This window comes from Anomalospiza imberbis, chromosome 4, assembly GCF_031753505.1.
Source record: "Anomalospiza imberbis isolate Cuckoo-Finch-1a 21T00152 chromosome 4, ASM3175350v1, whole genome shotgun sequence".
Classification (NCBI taxonomy): Eukaryota; Metazoa; Chordata; class Aves; order Passeriformes; family Viduidae; genus Anomalospiza; species Anomalospiza imberbis.
In genome coordinates, this window is record NC_089684.1 from 20,506,047 (window position 1) to 20,528,085 (window position 22,039).

At 36.6% G+C, this 22,039-nt stretch overlaps 1 protein-coding gene across 4 annotated transcripts in view; it reads left to right on the forward strand.

Annotated features, from left to right (window-relative positions):
• The window catches only part of COL25A1 (collagen type XXV alpha 1 chain), a 302,478-nt gene that overhangs the window by 162,693 nt on the left and 117,746 nt on the right, over nucleotides 1–22,039 (forward strand). For 3 of the 4 annotated variants that reach the window (XM_068187415.1, XM_068187412.1, XM_068187413.1), the window contains one exon: nucleotides 16,976–16,993. In XM_068187415.1, the coding sequence (XP_068043516.1) occupies nucleotides 16,976–16,993 (18 nt within the window). Of the gene's footprint in view, nucleotides 1–12,444; nucleotides 12,472–16,975; nucleotides 16,994–22,039 lie in introns of those variants that run through there. The other variant, XM_068187414.1, reaches the window with a different exon arrangement.

The window sequence follows — 22,039 nt, forward strand, 5'->3', positions numbered from 1 at the left end:
TGAAACACTGATAACTATTTCAGGTTTCACTTTTTTTTTCCCCTTTTAAATGAACAGAAAATTCAAAACATACGGAGTCTCAACAGCTTCTTTGTACTGTGATTTTAGTATGTGTTTTCTCAGTTTATATGATTTATCCTTGCATTCTGTCACAACAGAGGGGATTGGCTTAGGAGACATGACGTTTTCAGTTGATCCATTTTCCTCAGACTTCTTGCTTGTTCTCAGGGAGTGGAAAGAGATAAGAGTGGTCAACTGTCCATATTAAAAGATACCTGGATTTACAGATTTCTTTGTTTGGAACCACATAGAATAACAGTACCCTCAGCCTCAACACTGTTCCCAAAATAGATGCTTCAGGTTAAACAAGTACAGTATTAAACTTGCTGCCGTGCAGGTTAACTTTGTATTATTTCTGTGCCATGAGAACCAGAGGAAAGTTGTAAAAATGTGGTAATTTTTGTAAACATAGTGTAGCTGAGGACACATGATGATATTGAGAAAATAAACTTCCAGTTCTTCCTAGAAATTGTGGGAGGATCTCTAAATCTGCATGGCTAAGTAACTGTGGCCTTTGTAATCACGTCAGTCACATTCATACAATACTAGGTTTTTATGACCTTTGGTTCTATAAATAACATGTATTACAACGTGTGAGTTTATTTTTTTTTTGTATGCCAATATTTTCACAGTGATTGAAGATAATTATAAAAGATGATTCTAACAGAAAATTGAGACCTCTTAAAATTACAGTTGCTGTTAATTCTGTGTCACACGGATGAAGCTACACATCAGAACACATTTATTAGCCACTTACAAGGCAGTTACCATTTTGAATGAACGATGGGCTAAATCCTCTAATTCGTTACATTTGTGTAATGCTGACTGCATAAATAAGAGCAGGCAGTGTTTATTTCTGCAGAAGAAACTCAGAGAGCCCCAAGCTATTCCTTTTCTGTAACTGTGATAGTGAAGGAACAACTGCCTCATCTGCAAAAGCCAGCAATATAAAAAGACATCGCTATCCATTTCTTCACTGAAAATTATAAAAATAGATTGCCATAGATAAGCTAAAGGAGAAAGTCCACATGGAGATTTAAGAATATTATTTCTGCTACAGTAAATGCCTGCCTACATAGTGTGTCCTGCTTTAAACATGTTAAACTTTGTAAATTATTTGAGTCCATTTCATAGATAGCATTACAAATAAAGTTGTAGAAAACTAATAGAAAAATAAAACAACATTATAATAAATAACCTCAGTGAATGATTAGTCATACAGACAATTGTTGCCATATGCTGGATCCACCAAGACCCTCTTTGAACTGGCAATTTCCGTCTCGGATGCACGGACTCCAGTACTATAAAAATCCACATCTCTGCATGGGATTTTCTAGATGTCAGTGTGTGATTAAAAACTGAGCACAAAATGCTAGGGTACTGAAGGCTAGTGTGAGTCATTACAGTTTTGATTCACAGCTGACGTCAATTCAAAATGACACAAACCCGTATATCTATCAGATAAATAAAGATTTATAGCTGATGCTAGGTACATAGGGGGTCGGTGTAATTTAAGAATTAAATGTATTTTTTCAGTTATTTCCTCTGCAGACAGAAATTTCCCTCTTCTCTTTCATTATAAAACATGTGTAAGTAGAGAAAGGAATTAAGCTGGTTTGTCATTTTTTTGACAGCATACATACATTTCTGGTCTCTCTGGGCTACTCCACTGAGTTCAGCTTGGCAGCTTAGCAGGTGCCATGCAGAAGGCTTTGGTTAACATCTTCACATTTATGCTTTGATAGGCTTAATTAATGCTTGAACTGTACCTACAATCATTCATACTTGCTTTTCGTCAGGCCTGCCACTTGAAATTTTCCAGTCATTTCCTCCCAGTGCACAGTGTAGCTCTCTGGTATAACAGAACAAGCTTTATTTATGAAATCAACTACCTTGGAGCAAAATTTTGAGTTCCAAAAGATTTTTAATTCTATGTCTCATTTTTCTATTTGTGTTTGACAGTTGCATGTGGATGTAGAGTGATTAACCAGTGGTGGTTAAAAATGCCTCTTGGAATTTTTCTGAACCGTCACTTTCTCATAAGAAGCTTAGAAATCCAAAGACAAGGTTAAATCAATTACAGTAGAAATCCTGTATTTAATTACTTAATGGTTAGGCTTGACGATCTTAAAGGTCTTTTCCAACCTAAATGATGCTGTGATTCACGTTATATCTGTCACAAATGTGAAGGAAAATCCTAAGCTACCCTTTAAGAATTCTTAAGTCATCAGTTCCTTCCCTGCAAGGGGGGTTACACAGATGATTGTGAGATTTTCTTTCATGCTGGATTTTTAATTTTGATTTATGATACTCTGAATGATGTGTAAAACTGTATTACCCATACAGCTCCCAGATGACTAATCCTATGTGGTAGTTTAAATGCATTGTTAATCTGGCTGAGGTCAAGGGGTGTAAAATTTTGTTGTAGAAACTTGTTCCTGAATTACTAGAAAAGGTGGTTTAATTCTGTGATTTCTAGAAAGTGCAGGGGAAAGTTTTTCCTTGAAGCACTTCTGTTTCCCTCTGCAGTCAGTCTTCAGATTCCATTTAAGAGAGAGGCGATATGAGGAGAGGAACATCTGGATCTCGCAGTCACCTGAACTGCCTTTTCCTTACCAAGTTGAGTGAGCAACTACTTCCCTATTGGGAATCAAGTCATTCTCTGATGCATCTCTACTGGGCCCCACACTGGACAGCATCATTCAGTAATCACACAAAAATTATTTGGCTAGTTGTCAAGTTTAGTAGGGTTCTCAGCTCTATGGTTTTGGGTTCCTTTTTCAAGGCCAGGAGTTAGCTGGTAGATCAAAGCCTTTAAGTACTTTTTCCTCCATTATGGGGATCTTGAGTTGGGCAAATTTGGTGTGTAACTTTGTCTCTTGAACCACAGGGAAAATTCTAGGCTGTTTCTTGGACTGTTCTTACTTTCGTTTTTTCACCTTTCTAGCGGTGCCTATTGAAATCAAGATTAGTTAAAGACATTTCTGAAAGCAAACATAGTTGTCTGAAAGGAAAGATGTATATAAGCAGTATGGAATATCAGTTGGAAGGTTTTTCCGTGACTGTGTAGGATATAGATCATAAATCACCCTCAGAAAATGGTTTTGAGATTTTTGTTGTTGTAGTTTTTATTTTGTTGGTTCCCTCTCCCTGCCCACCCAGTTTGGCTTTAGGTAAAGCAGTTAAGATTAATTATTTTTGCTAGTATTGAGAAAGTGCTATCAAGTACTGACAATCTAACAGAGAACTATTGAGTAAAAAATTCTTTATAGATTATTTTGTACATTTTCATGGTGGCTGCTCCCAGTGTAAATGACAGGAATTTAGCCCTTTGCTGCTTTGACTCATGAAAAACCATCATGTGCATGAGCACTCATGAGTTTGATGTAGAAATCAATTTCTTTCCACAGCATGATATTCTAATGAAAATAAACTGCTGTTGGAAGGCTGAAATTCTAGAAAGTGAATAAGCCTAGGGAAAATTTGGAAATTTTCAGAAGTTACACTATTTATCTGTAACAGTTCTTCCTTTTATCGATCAATTACAGCTAAGATAAGCCAAATTTTAAGGGTAGATTATTCTACTCCTCAGTACACAGACTTTTGTAAAAACAGGAGTTGTATCGCTGTGCTGGACTTAAGCTTACATTCAATTTAATGTTTTAATTCAGTATTATTAGATATGTACACTGAGGTTGTGGATTCCAGCAATTGGAATTAACTTAGTTTGCTACTTGCAGTTTGTTTCACAGGTTGATATTAATAATGGAACAGTTTTCTAAGGGTGAGAGAGAGCACTGAAAGTACTCCAAAAGAACCAAGAGTAGCATACAGCAGTTCAGTAACTTTTGTTATGCATAATGTAGTATTTGCATTCCTAGTCATTGAGAACGTGCAACTGTAGCTTCCTTTTTTTAATAGGAAAAAGGCACGAATCAGACCTGTGGTTTTCATTCAGGTACTCTGACTGATTAGCCAGTCTCCAAAGAGAAAATTACCTCAACATTTCCACTTCCAGCTATGTGGACCAATTATCCTGATTTTTTTCTAATCCACTCTGAATACTAGGTCTCTGCCCTTAAGGTATGTTAAGTATAATCTGGTATTGCCATCACATCCAAATTTTTTTCTCCGTAGATGGGAATGCAAAGAACCACTTTTTTTTTTCTTTGTGCTGTCACCAGCTTCTGCCAAAATCCTTTTATAGTCTTGAAAACCAGTTATGTCAGAAGAAAGTAATGAATATCTTTTTATTTGGATGTACTCATGTGTGGATCCACAAAATGTAAGAAAATAGTCTAGAGAGTTTGAGATTAAATGAACTAATGAGTTTGGTAAATGCTTGGAGATTTTAATTTGTTACACTGAACTATATTCTGCCTTTGGATTCACCTGTTCAGCTCTGGTGGCCTTCAATTTAACTTGCATAATTTAACTGAAACTAGGAAGTAGCTGAGTTTTCAAGTTTTCAAGGGCTGGGGGGTAGCCCATGTTCTATTGTAGGTCAGATTTCAGTAACTTTTGCTTCCCTGGTTGAATGTTTTGTGGGTTGAATCTGCTTGTTTCTGTGCAGCAGTTGTCAAGGAAGAAAGATTTCTCTTTGTGCAATGAAGCTGTACATGGAGTTTAAAGGGTATTTAGAATCAAAGTAGTCCGGTGTTTTGTGTGACAGGCCATTAGAACTGAGGTCTTAGATTGATGGCACAGGGTATTAAGATGGTGACTTACTGTGCAGCTCCCCAGTTAATATAACTAATGAAAGCACAGGCTTGGAAATAAAGCTGCTGTATGCCTGTCTGAGCACTTCATAGGCTTAATGATTTTGTTTTCGAAGTCACAGTAATAGAAGTTCCTTATGGAAACTGATGGTGCTTTGTGTGAAATTTCTTTTTTCAAGAACCAGACATAATCTTTTTCTGAAATACAAATTCTTTTCTTTGTTACGTCCCTCTTTCCTTATTAAACCGGGGAAATAGAACAGGTGGTGCATATATATTAACAGGTGCTGTATATATATTAAAAATATATATAGGGAATGGTTTCAGGAAGAAAGAGTGAAAAAATCTGTATTGCATCCCTGAATTCTGCTCTATTTCTATGATTGAAATAATCTTTGTAAGTGTGCTTCCTATGGTTTTTTCCATGATGCTTTATGCTTTGTGAGAATTTACTGATTCCAAGTCATTTTGGAGGTGGCATAGTTGTACAGAGCACCAACCATTAACAAGTGGTTTAGATATAATGTAATTAGAACAACTGGAATGTCTTTACATTAGCTGCATGCATATTTGTGTCTTTTAAGTCTCATAGATAAACGCCAGAAGTATCTGAATGGACTTGGATGTAGGGACTGTTATGTTCCAGTATTTGACCACATATGGCAGCCCATAGCTGAAAGCACCTGCTTTGCTGTTTAAGTTTTAATGTAGTGTATTTGAACAAGCTTCTTTTCCTTATCCTGGAATTCTTCAAACAAATCTTTCTTCAACCTCATGATAGTTGAAAGAGATTGGGGTTTTATCCTTGGTGTGTTTATTCTTAAATGCTTCAGTACCTTGGCTCTTATTTTTGTTCGCTTTAAAACCCCTTGTTGGAACTGTGCTCTTTTATGGAGATGTATTCACTCTGGTTGATGTTCTTCATTGCAACTCAAATGAGAAGTATCTATGGCAGCTGTGTTTTTTCTTAATTCCCTGGGGGACTCATTCAGAATATTTGCCTCTATAGGCAGATAAAAGGAGCATGATGGTAGGATTCTTTGGTCCTAATGGGGTAAAAATTTTTTTATGTTCCTGCTTCTGAGTTTATCAATCTTCAAAAGCTGATGTTTCCACTGAGGCAAGGTGAAAAAATTGGTCTCTGAAGGTTACGTCCATATGATACTGTTATGTACCCCCTATTTTTTTTTTTTTCCTTAACAGACATTATTCCCCCTAAAAAGAAAAGATTTGTAGGTGCCAAAAAACAGGTTGACTGAAATAAGTGAAATGGATTTTTTTTCACATTCTCTAAAGCCATCAAAACACGGGTAATAAGAAAGATTGTTCTTTAAGAGGGTCTCAGTGAGCAAATGGATTTGCTTCCATGATGGTGTGAGGAGACACATTCTTCAGAATTATTCCAGAACAAAAATCTAATTCATCAAAGTCATCATGCCACAGCTGTTACAACAATCTTATCTCCTACTGAATGCTAGCCAGCTAATTTTTGAGAAGTGACATTTTTCCCAGTTTATTGTTTTCTCATCAACATGGCACCAACCACATCAAATACAATCACCCAAGTGATGTTGGCGTTGATGAATTAGCCATGTGCTTTCTATTTACAGATACAGGAGTTTCAATTCCTTTGGGTGAAAAGAGAAGTTTTAGGTAGAATGTAGGAGTTTTCTCTCTGGTCTGTGTGAATGTTTCCCATGTTCAAGTACCTGTTAAGCTATGCTGGAATTCAGTAGTATAACTGAGCATTTTTACAGAAATACAGAGTCCTGCAAAACTTCATTAGCCTGTTTCATTGGATTTTGGATGGATGAAGCATTTTGGCTCCATTCTTTACCATAACTTGAACTATGTTGCTCTTACTCTTTCTGGGGTCAACAGTAGTTTCCCTCTGCAGTAATTTGGCATACAGATATGACTGTACAAATGTAGTAGATGCTGGTAAGAGGCATAGGCTACAAGGAGGAAAACTGTCTGGAAATAATCTTGCTAGTCTGATGTGTGAAGACAACAGAGGTACTCCATGGTTTGGATTTACACTCATACGGGTCCCTTTTTAAAATATATATTTGCAAGATATACAATGTTGGCCATGATAAACAGAAGTATGTCCACCCACAGTGTTTGAGAAGAAGTTCCTTCCAACTTGGATCTGTCCAGTTCTTTCTCATGGTTCTTTTACGTATGAATTTCAGTAGCAAGAGCAGCCATAGTGCTGAGATATTCAAAAAATGCATCTGCACCACAAGAAACTGCCTTTCAGATCTCCTGCATAAACTACAAAAATAAAAAGTATCTTGGCAATTATTTTTCATCTGTGAAACATGCTTTTGTAAAGCTGTGACTATAATTTTTCTTGCACAGAGCTCTTTGTACTCCCTTATTGTTACCATATGCGGATCTTTTTTGCAGTTCAGCCACTCCCTGAATAGCCAAACTGTGAAAAATTTCTTTTGTTCCTTAACTTACTTACTTCTAGACATAACCAGTCCATCTTAAAATTGCAAAGGAGCTAGAAATTATTATTAAAATTGCAAGTTGGGCAATTGCAAAGGAGCTATTAAGAGTATTCAGACTGTAAGTCGGGCTCTCAGCTAAGAGTCTTGCAGTATAGAGTGATGTTGCTTCAGGAAGTCTTGGAAATGGTTCCTGGAACTTCTGGTTTACTTTGGAATATTTAAAACGGTTCCTCATCTTCCATCTTATTTCATTATTGATAATTTTCATTGTATAATTTAGGTTAATATGGACACTACAGCCACTTCATGAAATTTGTGGCTTCAGGTCACCTGTCCATTTGTTTCCTTAAATTCAAAGTACCTAAAAAGTATTGAAAAATGCAAACATTTTCTTTTATGTCACAAGATCAGCAAAATATGTGTTAGACAGCTGCCACTTTTGCTCAGCAAGTAACTATTAACATTGGCACATTGCTTTACATGTGCATGCTGCCTATTTCTCTGCGCTAAAGGCACTGCACTTGACAGGTGTATTAAAATATAAATTTGAATAACTTCTGGTTATGTTCAGGAACTGAAGTCTCAATATTTAGGTTAAACTAGGTAAAACCTTAAACTAGGTTCAGACATGGTGTAACTTTTTTGGTAGATGGAGCCTTAATCATGGTACTGCAAGTCATCACTCTCCAGGTTTTATCAGGATGTGGTTTCCAGGACTCTTCTGTGCTTCCATGGTATTCTTTGAGAAACTTGTTGCTTTGATAATGGTGATCTTGTAGGATTATTTTTTTATGAGAGAGTTGATACATGGCTTGCAAACAAGTGAGAGATGGCTAGGATTACAGGATAATTCTGTTAAAGGTATTAAGAAAGCCTTTCCATGAGAATGAAATCAGTGAGGTGTTTTCGGGAGGGTTTGTTGTTCAGATCTTGAATGATTAATTTTGCACCAGTGTTTTGAATGAGTTTAGGAAAAACGAGGTCTTTCTGAAGGCTGAATGTGATCAAGTCTCTAGTAGTTAAAATGGGGATACGTAAGTTTCTGGTCAAGAAAATCAAGCCGCCTAACAACACTGTTGATTTTGTTTTTAAAGAAACCAACTTCATTTAAACCTCTACATCTCTAGCTCAGAACACAGTTATACTTTTCAATCTCCAGGTGATGATCCATCTAGCTGAATTTTATGTCTCAGGTAGTAACTGATACAAACTGCTTGAGGGAAGAATTCTGGAAACTCTGAAATTGCCTTTTTTGAAAGAGCCTTGTAATGCTTCATTTGTCATTGTCAGTAATTTTTCTTTTTGCAGTTAAGGGGTTTTTGAGAGGCTCAGCTCATCTTTCTTGTACTCTTTTAGTCTATTCTTTTTACAGTAAATTTTTCTCCTGCCCAAACAATCTGGCTTTTTTTTTTGTTTGGTTGGAGTTTTTTTTTTTCAGTAATATACTGATTGCTGGACAGAGAGACTTGCTGCAGGTTGAATTGGTGCACTTTTCTTTTCCCCCAAATGGAGCAAGTGACTTCTGTACCTGGACTGTTGTCTTCCACTAATCTTAACAGTAATCATTTTCAGTTATTGAAAAAGAAGCAATAATGCTTCATCAATAGAAGAGATCTAGCTTTTTGATGATCTTAACTGTGCTTATTGTTCACATAGCTCTAAAGCAAAATTTCACTAAAAAGAAATTTCATCAGACTTGGTAGGAATTATATATCTTTCCTAGCAATACTATATTAAATCTAATAAAGTCATCCTTGGTAAACCTGTAATTGAACAAAGGGAAAAAAAAGAAAGAAATGCATCACTTAAAGAGAGAAAAAAATTAATCATTTTAATAGTTTTATGATGAGGAAACCTGACAGTGGTGGGTTTTTTTACTTTTATCAGTCTAAAACTAAAACAGGTGTTTTGAAAAGGCAATGTGTCAGGGAAGACCATGTATTTGGTTCATCTTGACAAAAATTACTTGCTAATCAGTAGTGGCAATTACGTTATAGAAAGTAGTTTGATCTACATAGCATGGCTCTGAAGAAATTCAGGTTTAAGTCAAAGACAGACTATGGCTTGAATTCTTTCTCTAAAAATTAATGAAAAATTTAAACTGTCCTTATCTCAAGAAAACTACTTGGAATTCCAGGGCAATATTGTAATGAATTTCAATAAATATTGTCATATATAAGATTTTTCACAGTGCATCCTGAAGCAACATCAAGTACTATTTCAGCTCATCTTTGTCATCTAGCCTGTTTTTTTTGTGGAGTTTCTAATATTTGCTATTTTTTAAAAAGTGCTTTCTCTCTCTTTCTAACACTAGAAAGAAGTAATTGAGGAAAGAAGGAAATTGCCATGTTTGGCTGTTAAAGAGTCAGTATTTTTATAATGAAGGAATAGTATTCTGTTTCACAGTATTTTTTTTTTCTTCTGGAAGGCAGTGTGTCTCAAGACAGTTTTGCTTTCTTCCTGTATTTTACAAAGCAAATCCCAGAACACATTTTGAGATGTCAGACCAAATAGCCCTGATAAAAATGGAGTCATGGGAGAAATTCCTATTATTTTCCATTCCTGTAGAGAAACAGATGCTTCTCTACAGTCTGCTGGGAATTTCTGAATCTTCTTTCAGACACTCTTCGAGATGCTACATACAGTCCTTTAATTCAAGTACAGGAGCTATGTAGCATGGATAAAGAGCAGGCAAAAATCCAATAGTAGTTTTAAAACACCTGTCATTGTAAAGGAGCACAAATAGTAGTTTTTTTTCCTATGATAAAGAAACATTCCTTAAAAACAGTGCTTATATTCACAATCCAAGCACTAATACAGGTGCAAGAGCTGTTGAATGGTGCCTGTAAGCCAGTTTAACTTCCTTCTACAAATACTTACATAATCACTTTCTGCATTCATTCATCATAAGAATAATTAAATCTTTTGGGCTAAGATTGCAGCGGACCTAACAGTTAAACTTACCTGCTGTCCCACAAAGCCCTGTGGGGATCTTTATATACTTACCATGATCTTGCCGTTGAGTGTTTTAGTTGGTAATAGCTCTAGCTTGTTTTCAAGAAGTTATTCAAAGCCAGAGTTTAGCTCAGCCTTTGTTTCTGTACCTGCAACAGGTGTGTGTAAATATTACTTGGTAAATATCCTGTAGTACCCAGTGCTAGAAAAAATCTGGGATAACTAATAACTTGGAAATGCCTTAATTTTTGGGGTGTAAAGAACTGTATTTAGAAATTTGCCAAATAATTATGAGTAAAGTAGTAAGTGTTATATGTGTGCTGCATGTGTGGAATCAAGAGGCACAGAAGAAACATAATACTAAAAGCTTTACCATTTTAATCCACTGGATAGTGTTGCTCTCTTCTTCCTTGCTACCAGGGAAGGACTGTTCAGAGATAACATCTGAAAGATAGTGTAGGTCGTCCCAACAGTCACGAACTTCCCTAGGATGTCAGCACATAAATAAGGCAGTGGTCATGCAGACAGCCAGGATACTGATGACCCCTTTTACACTCAGCATGTCACCCACTCATGATGTGACAGGAAACCACAGCGAGGGCTGGCAGGAAAGTGAGGTAAGGCATTTTATTCCCATAGGGCTTCCCAGACACAGTAACTTGTTACTGGATCTGACAAGTAGGTTACTGCATGGGCTTCTTACAAAGCCAATACTGTACCAAAAATAATGAGTTTGACAATGTATGCATCCAACTGATGGCCCTGTTCATGTTAAGTATGTCTGGAATTTTTGGCATAGTCCAGGATCTAGGGTGGAAGAAGACAGATATTTAGGGGACTCACTAGGTAGGGCAGCAGTTTTTCATAGTGCTTATTGTTTACTTGATAGCTTGTGTAACTAGCTCAGTATATGTCTACCTATATGTAGGACATATTATTATTTATTAGTCATAGTTCAGAAGGTATGAATATACACTCCTGGATGAAGTAGTCACCAGAATCCCTGCAGACCTGATTTAGACTAAACTTTTACACTGATTGCTAGCTCACAAGCCAAAGTAGTGCTTAGGAAGGGGGCTAAATGCAGCAAGGATGAAACAAATCAGCATAAAACCAGCAAATATATTATGTGCTCTCACCTCAGCAGCAGTGATCCAAATCTAGCAGTGTGAGCAGTCAGCCCTAAGGGGCTGTATGCTTAGGTGGGGCAGACTGGAGAGGGGGTACCTGTGAAGCTCCAGGGGGCAAGTCTGGATGCATTGAAGAGAAAGCTTCTCTTCAGCAGACACAAAGTAGTATCCCATTTGCATAGGGCAAGTACCTGAGAGCTCATGATTTCAGCTTAAAACATTAATTTAAGGGCAGAAAAAACTGCCATGCTCTGCCTGCTCTTTTTCCATTGCCAGTGAAAGTTAACCTGCCTGCTCATTGTCAGAAGACCTAGCAAATAAACATCACATTTAAAATTAATCCAACTTTCTTTAGCCCTCCTCTCTCCTCTGATCACCTAAACAGGCAGTTGATACAAGACCAGTTACTCAGTTTTAGCAGTATACATCCACTTTAAATCCTTTGTATAATTTGCATTCATATAACTACAACCAACTTGTAAATTTTTAAGAAAATAAGTAACTTGCAAAGTACTAGTGAGGAAAATTCCATGTTTCCCAAGGGAAAAAAGAAAAAGTGGGGTAAGGTATAGGACTTCTCCTATGTGTGTGTGGAAGGTGTATGTGGAAATCTTTAGTATCCCGGCAAATGGCATGAGCTAAAGTTTCTTATTAACAATCATTTCTATAATGTTAATTTAAATACAGATTAGTTATGAGATTTTATGTTGCAACCACATAAATAAATAGGCTAAGTAAGTAGCTGTTTTCTGTTATTTAAAGAAATAACAGAAATAAAATAATAAAGCAAGATGCATTATTTCATATGTTTGGTTATGTTGGACCACTGTGATTTGCCAGACTAGCAATTCCTTCATTGCATGTTGAACCTGTCTTTTGTTAAACATCAGCTATTGCCTGGCTACTTCCCACCATGCTGTTTTTATTAATTCTGTCTTAGATCTGCTTCTTTTGTTGTTTCTTTTCTGTGCCTTCATTCTCAAAATGTATTGCATTTAGCTGCTGACACAGATACTCATCTTCTAAAGTCCACAGTATTCCCCAAGTCTTTTTTCCCCCCCTCATCTTCAGTGTTTCTCTGATTTAACTGTTCCATTTTGTTTTGACTTTTGATTATCCCAGGGTCCGATTGGTATGGATGGAAAGATGGTAGGTGATTTGTTCAAAACCAGTGTAATTTAGGTCTTTCACGTATTCCCCTCTTTGCTTTTTAAAATTCCTTACGCTGAAATGTATATTAGTCAAATACTGGCTTCCTTCAGCATAACTTAGCTGAGCAGTAGCAATCCAGTAGCATGGATTTTTAACAGGTTGCTGAAAAGCCACTTCAGTCTTTTGTGCCTATGCAGGGAAATGGAGGTCAGCCCTGCTTCTCCTGTTCACTTATCATTTTCTATCTGAATTAGATTGGAAGGCAGATGTTCCTTTTGGGTGCTCTGTCCAAGGGTAATTTTGTGGTGCCCTTCAAACAGCAGGATACCACTTCTGACTACATTTCTGTGACTCTTCCTTCTTTCACAAATTCTTAATTTTTGTGTTTTAATTTCTGTGCCTGGATTGTATTGGCTGATTAAATCTGAAAAGCCTCATGTACCATAATAAATGCATTTGTATGATATTCCAGATATTTATTAGGAATATGCTGCTTGAATTAAGTTAGAAATAACATTTAATTTTATGCAATGCATTTGTTGATGCATTTGTACTTGTGTATATATTTGTATAGCTTTATGTTTAGATGTATGAGCCTGGAAGTTTATGTTCCCAGCTCTTTAGAGATTAACACCGTGGCAAAGGTGTGAAAATCCAATTTTGGCACTTTCTCTTGCTGTTCCTTTTGCTTCCTCTCTTTTCTCCCTTCCCAGGGCACCCCTTTTCACTGATACTCTCAATACCTATTTTCTTTTCTATCCTTTTACTTACTACAAGCTCCATTTCCTTTGCAAGCTCAACTTGTTAACTTGCAGTGTCAGCTTTCATTTTCTCCTCTTTCTCTGCTCTTGGAGATTTCTTTCTACTTTTAAGTAACTTGTTTGTAAAGTTTGCAACATGCAGTCAATTAGCTTTTTCTTTAATCTCTTTTAGGGGATTGATAACTTACCTGTTAACTTTAGTTACACCATGGATATTTTCTTTTTGTTTTAATATCATTTATACATCAGCAGCTAACATTAGGTTCAATTGCTAGGAAGGGATTAATTGACAACAGTAGAAGACCTTCCATCATGGCAATTAAAATAGATTGCCAAATGCCTTTGTTTGCCCCAAAATAGCATATTAAGTTAGTAAATAGGAATATAGAAGGGAAAATTGTTCTGGAGATTTTACTGAAACAATGAGATATTACGCAGCTATACTCACTGTAGTAATTTATATTAAAAAAAAAAAAAAGAGGTAGCATTCAGTTGGGATAATCAAGTACATGAGCAATAATCCGGGGTTCAAACAGCAGCCACCAAAATGCACCTAATCAGTCAGTGGTGGTGGGACTGATCCCTAAATGCCTGCAAAGACAGCAAATAATTGGTATCTAGAATCAATGAATCAATTTTAGAGTATGTAACAGATTTCATTAGACAAAAATAAGAGTAATGCTGACTTTTCAGTCTTGAAGAGTACTTTCTCCCCATTGGTTATCTAAAATTTAGAGAAAGACTTACAGCTAAAACATTTTTATCCTCAAGTAACATGAACTGGGGGCAATTTATGGAGCAGTGAACCAGACTGATTTCAGCAGTCCTGAGGCCATTTTGGGAACACAAGCAGATAAATCGAGATTGAGCTTGCTCCAATGAGTTATAATATCAGATTGAATTCATTTTAGAGAGTTTCTTAATGAACACCAAAGTGACTTAGTGAGCTTTATTCCCGACCCTTTCGCATGCAAAAAGGAGAGATGGCAAAATTAACAGCCCCTTTTTTGTGTCCCACATTTAGAATTGCTGTTGTGTGACAATAACCCTTTACAATTAAAAATGTCAGTGTTGTGATGCTTTTCTACCCATACCTTTGTAAGCAGAGCTGATGAGTTCCATAATTCAGTGCCTGTTGTACCCTCTGGGTAGTGTCACTTACTGGATCACTTTTGAGAAGGGAAAATTCTACTGTAACTGGAGTGGATAGTAGGGAAAAGAGTAGATAAGACTATGCAGAAATACTGAAGGATTAGGAACCATTGAAAAACCAGAAAATAATTACCTTTACTAATGCAAATTTCCTTCCATGCTGAAGGAGCTAATAACATAGGGGTTAAAACCATCCTACTTTTGAGTACTTTTGTATTCAGGATCTGCATTTATAGCTAAATGCAGGATAATTGTAATATTGGCAGCATATATAAACTAAGAGTAATGCAGCTGTTATAGTCCCTGATATTTCATAGAGTTTTCTGTCTACTTGAAAAAACCTTGTCCTGTAAAAATTCATTTTCCAGCTTTTTCTGTATGGGAGGCATGAAATAAGAGTAATTATAAATGTTCAGTACCATAAAGGCAAAGTAGTGATGCTGTTGGGAGTAGAAAACATTTTTGTGGGAGCATGATTGCAACTTTCATCTCATATTCAGTTCAGGATATGTTTGTGTTATGTGTTTATGTCTCTTGTATCATACGTATAGCATGTACCATGTGGACACTTAGAAGCGTCTATGTCTTAGATGAAGGGAAAAAAGGCAGTTTTCAAATCTCATTGTTGAAATATATATGCATGTATTTAGTTTATTTGCTTTCTACTGCTTTAAAACAACTCTTTGTTGAAACATTTTGGTAATTTTAAACCTTCATTTGAGTTTTGGATTTTTTAATTTATATATGTTGGAGACAGCCTTTAATGCTTTGGTCAAAATCTATTGCAACTTTAGATATTCTCGTGACCAAATGTATTCTGAATTTTATGTATAAAGTTTGCAGGCACAGACCTCAGTTTATGTAATTTATACAATTTTATTGTACCAGCTGCCCAGTATTGCATCTATAAGCAATTCCTGATGATTTTAAGATCAGGTATAACATAAAATAGCAGCATAACATAAAACTGCAGCATCCCCAACAAGGAATACTTTATGCTGCATTTAGTGTAAAGATTAGATAGCCACAATAATTATGTATTTTACTATTATTCCTCTGTAACGTGATTCCATATATTTAAAAATATATTTTAAAAGCTTTGTGTGAATTTAAATACCATTTTATTGTGGTTTTTAATTGGCACAATAAAATTTATTAGTTACTATTAAAAGCATTTCTTCATTTGCTTTTCATGTTGATAATGGTTCCCAGTTGAAATGCTTCCACCTCCCACCGCATCTAAAATTGCCCAGAATCACAGGATGGTTGAAGTTGGAAGTTGGAACTGGTTATACCAGTTGACCTCTGGAGGTCATCTGGTGTAACCTCTCTGCTCAAGTAAAGCTATCTCAAGCAGTTTGCCCAGGATCATGTCTACATGGTTTTTGAGTGTCTTCAAGAATGGAAACTCCACAATCTCCCATGGGCCTATGCTTGGTTAACAGTCAAAAAGCGTGTTTCCTGATGTTCAGACAGAAAAATTTCAACTCTCAGTAAAAGTACCTTCCAGCTGAAGTGGTTTTATAAGATTTAAAAGAAGTCTCCATGCTCAGTTTCTGTCAACAACAGGAAACATAGTTTCAGTATAAATGAACTATTATTTTAATTATCATAAAACACCAGAAGCTAAGCTAGCCCTAGGCGTTTAAAGGAATTCTCTCTAAGGAGAAATATGTAATTCTTTTTCTCTGTCTTTACAGTGTGAGCTGATTTTCTGGGTCATGTTGTTTATAGTCACAGCTACTGTACTGTTTGGTAAAATAATTCTGCTTCATGCAAGTAATTTCTGTTAAGGGCACTAAAATAATTTATGACTTTCACTGGTTTTTCTGGTCTAGGAAAATTAGGGATAGGAATTCTGCTCTGTAAGGGCTTGAAGCAAGAAGAAATACAGTTCCTCAGTGTGCAAAGGGTGCCTCTCCACTTGTCTAGGGGTGATCTAAGGGGGATGTTGATAAATAAGAGAGACAAAATATATCAGCTGTCTTCTTGGATTGACTGACAAAAGCTCATTTCAGACCTTTCACAATTGCTGTTTTAAATACTGGCTTATACTTGCTTAAAACTGTGGCGCCTGTAGCAATGGCAAAAGGACTACTGTTTGTCCAGCAGTGTGTTCCTCCAGTTTTGAGACTTTGTTCATTCAATAAGCAGTAATAGTAAATAATCAGCATCTCCTTGAAGCATGGAGGTGAGCCATAATAGAGAAATAAAAGAGGAAAAACCCATAATATGTGCTCTGAATCAGCTCAGCAACTCCGGCTCCTTTCTAACTTGAGAACTGTCAATTAGGTCTTCCTATCATTTCCAAATTGTTAAGAATATCTAAAATAAGAAGTTTCTCAAATGCAGTTTTGATATGTTATTGTAATTTATTTGTGGAATCAGTTAGTTGCAAGAAAGTTCATCAGTTTGAATTAAAACACTCAAATTCAATATCAACTTAAGAGTCCAAAATCTGACTTCAATGCAGTCACTGTATATTTTGTTCTCCTTATTAGAGAGTTCTGTAACTATTTTCTACTATTTAAGGAGTTCATCCTTGTCATAACTTTCCATAATATTTTGTCTTTCTTGTTTTTTTTCAGGGTCAGCCTGGTCCTCAAGTAAGTGCCATCTTATTTTCTTACATAAGTAACAGTTAAATACAGGGCCCACTGAGCTCAGGTTGTCTACAAAGCATTTTACTGTATTTTTTGATCCTACTGCAGTAAGACAGAAACTGGTAACCATTGCATAATTCTGTAAGAAAAATATTTCCCAATAGAGAAATATGTCCCCCACATATGGTTAAGTTCCCTCAGCTGTCTGACCAGATGGTGGGGTTAACAACATAATACTGAATAGAGCAAATCTCCTAACTATGGCTTGAAACTTTGCCACCAAACTTTAAAGCAAGATAAAATAACTTAGCAAATGTGTAGCAAATGTAATACTTCAACTGCTTATTAATCACATGCTAATAATGTTGCTATAATCCAGGCAGCCCTCAGTTATTTTAAATATTGCACTGCTAGCTATTTTGATTAATTAGATACACTGCTTTGAATTAGTTCTGCTTTATTTAAGAATAGTAGAACTTTGTCTTGTGAGCTGTAATTGAAGACGTAGAAATCTAGGGACCTAACTTCAGTTCTAAAGAAGAAATAGACCAGCAGAAAGGAAATGTTACATATAGCAAAAATTAAATGTGAATTATTTGAGTCCTATAAAAATATTGAAGAGCAAGGAAATATTAAAAAAAAACAAGCCAGTACCAATGCCATACTTAGTGAAATCAGTTGAGAAACTCAGGCTTTTTGTATGGTCCATATGCTTTGTGGGAAGTAAGCTTTGGTCTGTGGAACTGTCTTAGCACAATTTAGTTGCCCAAACCAGGATTTCTGTGAGGGCCTTTTATATTTCAGAATCATAATTGAAAGTTAAAGCTTTACCACCTTATTGAATGGCAATTTTTTAAAGTTAAGATTTTCATTATGAGAAGCAAGCATTTATTTTAGATTGTTTAGTTTCTGAACATAATCTTCTGTTGAAAGACAGATTGATTTACAAACCCTCAAACCACTTGGCCTGAATGCACAGCGTCCTTGCAGTGCCAGGCTCCGTTTAACAGAACTGTGTAAGAAATCTATATGATACTGGAGATAACCACTGCCCATGGCACTTATATTTCACAATAGGCTCTTGATGTGTGGACTATACAGAGAGGCATCTTCAGCCTCTGTGCTTCTGGGGATTGGTTAAGAGAGACTGTAATTCTGTCTGGCACTGTAGCTCTGAACAAGCTCTGTTGAGGACCTGAGTCTTGTTCTTGAGCCTATGGGCTGCCCTCTAGTTGATGTTAACTTGTGCTGCCACCCGTGGCCTTTCCTTCTGGGTTTGGAGCCCCACCTCCCACATTTCAGTTGCCTAATGCTTGTAAACAGCTGCTCAGTCTTTGGAGCTCATATCTCTACATGAAATGCCCTGGGATAGCTGTAGGCAAGGAACTGCCATGGAGATGGCAGCGTTCAGTGCTGTTTCAAGGGCAGAAAGGCAGAGAAGTCTCATCATGGGTGTAAGAGAAGTGAGGTGCAAACCAAAGAAAAAGCCCTCTAAAATGTTCCCCATGTTTTAAGAGAGAATTCTTACATGTTAACTTCAGTAATTCCTCCCAGTGGAAATGCTCACCTCTGGGTCATCACCATTGTCCTCAGCAACATGTACCATTATCCTTAATAATGCCTTTTCCTCCTTTTCGGCTCAAGATGCTCTTATTGTGTCAGGAGGATATGTGTGTACTCAGTCATTTCGACTGGCTGATTCAGTCCAGGAATAATTCTTTTGGGAGCACTGGTGGGGAAGACATAAGTGCATGAAACAGAGTCGTGTTCAGCTTTACATTAAGATGCCTAAACCCAGAAGCTTGTGTTGTGTAGGTGTTGACCTACGAAGTGTCTTAAGTACTCCTGGCAGTCAGTGAAGGTTAAGTCAATACTCAGTGCACCTAGAAACCTGTTCAGCTCATGGTGAACTCCTTGGGCTCAGTTACATTGTCTGCATTCAGGTCTTTGTTGCTGTGTGAATTGATCCAGCGTCTCTGGCCTCAGCCGCTGGCTGGTTTATGTACATGGGCTGGAGTCTGTGTTGGGCTGTGGTTGTAGCTGTCAGTCACAGGCAGCTGTCTTGGATACCTAGGGAATCTCTCACATGACACTAGCTGTGCACATTCATGCCTCCTCATTCCAGATTCTGACTGTAGGCAGCTACAGAATCCGATAACCATTCTGCTGAATTGCTTTCTAGCCAGTGTTGACATCTGCCAGACTCAGGCAGCTACACAGAGGCTGTACATTTAGAAGTTTATCCCCTTAAACTGAAACTCAGATCCAGATAGCTTGGTGAGACAGCATTTTTTAAATATTAAAAAAAAAAAAAGCAGAGTTTTTTAAATATTGCAAGCTGTGGTTGAAAATCTCAAAATTTTAAAAAATCAAAAGTATCCACAGAAAACAGAATTTGTTCCCATACAGATAAATCGAAACCCCTTGGCATGTCATTAAGTAATGCAGGAATTCCAGCCTATTATGAGTGTCAGAAATTTCCCTGGTCTTAACTGTATCTGTGAGAAACTCAAAATTTAAAGTATTGATCAGTTTGGTTAGTAAGTAAAGGTTTCCTGGCTTTAAAGAACAAAATTGTTATGCTGATTGGAGAAGCACTTAGAAAGTTTCTGGTGTTCTAGCCATGCAAGTCCATGTTAAGGTCAGGGATAAATTCTAATCATTTCTATACCCACTGTTTTATTAACCCCTATTCTTTTTCACTATGGTTTTATAAAGTACACACTATATTCACCTAACACACACCTAATTACTGGGCACATTCTCCTATCATTTTAATTTTTTTATTGCTTATTTTCTTCAAAAATAGATGACAAGAGATAATTTTGCTTCACATTTTCCCATTTTAAGTAACAAGAAGCATTATTAGAACTCACAGGCACCTTTTTTTGTCTTCCAGAAAAAGCTTATGGTTCTATTATATCTCTGAAAAGTAAAGACCACAATAACAAAACTAAAGAATTTCTAGCCTAATCTTAAAAAAAAAAAAATCAAGTCCCTTCTTACGATTTTGGTTTTCTGTTAAAAAGAAAGCTATTTTAAATATCATGGAAGCTGTGTTCTTCTGTTGAAGAGCAAGTAATAAAATATTTAATATTTTTGCTGAAATTAAATTCTGACTCTTGAGTGACCCAAAAAAAATCTGCTTTTTCTTATCTGGAATATAAATATGTATTTAGATCAGCTTGAACCAGAAAGGGTTTTTCTCCCAGTAAATCTATACAACCAAATTCTGCCCATACTTTCTCTTTTTTAAATAATGGAAGTATTCCTGCTTGTCAGAGAACAAAGTTTAGCTTCTAGTCTCACGTTAATTCCGTAAGAAATGTACTATCTGGGTAAAGAGAGAAGTCCGGCTATTTTAAACTTTTTTTGTTGTTTAGAGGTAAGGTTCATGTAAATACTAGAAGCCATGCTTTTAATGTTATGGTGAAGAAAGACAAAAGAATCATTTTAAAAAATCTTGCTGAACCAAAACTATTAAAGACTCCACACTATTAAGTGTGGAGTAGGGCGGTGTTTTGGTGTGACTTGGTCTCAGCCAGCCAACTGTTTCCTTCTTTGGGGCAATATCCTCTCCCTGGCCTATCTCTAGCACAACATGCTTTGTGTCTCATGTCAGTAGACATGAGCACTCTCTGTGTGGGACTTTGACATACAGCAGCCTCACAGATGCTTCTCCTTTCTCTTTGGCAGCTGTCCAAGTCTGCATTAGAAATGGACAAAGTGTTAATGATTGATATTTGTTTTCATGAGATTCTTGTTTTCCTTTGTGTGACACGTCCATGGGTGTGATGTTGTAACAGCCTGAAATTTCCCAGTGCCTGGTGCACAATAAAGGGTTTCCATAGTGATTGCGGTGACAAATGTATGTCTTTTTTTCACCATCAAGCATCAGGGTATCTGACTGCAGTATTTTTAATTTCTGATGACAGAGATTCTGATTCATGGTTAAACTGGCTATTACTGGCTTGTGCTGTCAACAGTGCTGGTGGAGACCATATAAACTTTTAGTTTTCTGGGATTTGTCAAAGGACAGAGAAACACAGCAGGCCACAGGCCCTAGTTTTGAGTGGGTTTGGTAGGCAGTCTAGGGAAGATATTTATCATTTCCTGGAGAACACTGTGGTGGTACGAAGACTCCTAGATCTTAGAAAAGAGTATCTGACAGTAGGAAGGATAGGAAAGGGGTTGTATAAACAAAATGTATTTTAATTCCTGTTGAGCTTCCCTTTCAGTTTTGGTAGTTTTGGATAGCCATCTGCATTCCACAACCTGTTAAATATTGCTCTCAGTGCATGCCATTCAGTAGTGGGGCAGTTGATTACTTCAAGTCATTGTTTGTGTGTTTTTATGACTTTTTAAGCTATGGGTAAGGTACATAATTTCCTATTGACCAGTGCTGCAGAGTGGTCACTACCTGTCAGTCTGTTAGAGTTGGACACGTTTCTTTTGTTCTGATCATCATAAATTGGGATGTAAACTACACATTCCTTTTTTTCTAGCAGTTTCGTCTCCTGAATGCCTCAAGATTCTTTACTTGCATGGAGAGTGGGGGAAGGAGAAAAGAAATACACTTATGAAGGACAAAATCAGCTGAAGATTGAAACAATATTTCACTTTCAGATACACAGTGCAGTAAAGTTACTGCTCCTGGGAGAATCCCAGTGGTTGTACCCAGGCCATCAGCTGTTCTCACTATTGAGAATGATCTTGTGGGGTATTTCTCCTAGAAACTCATACCCTATGCTCCTTTTTAAACTTCTGAAGAATTATATTACTCAGACTGATTATACAAATGCTAGTCTGCTTTTGAGTTACAAGTTACAGGTCAGATTTTGCTGTCAAACTTTGACAGTTTATTAACATTAGGTAGCAGACTTGTAAAAGTCTGTTTCTTACTTTCTTTGTATGAATAACAAAGATAAATTCTTGATGCCTTTGCTGCTAATAACAATTTACTGTAAATTATGGGATCAGAAATTAATCGGAGGGCATCACATATATAAACAAGCTTGTACTGAGTTTCATACGTGTTTAAGCAGGCAG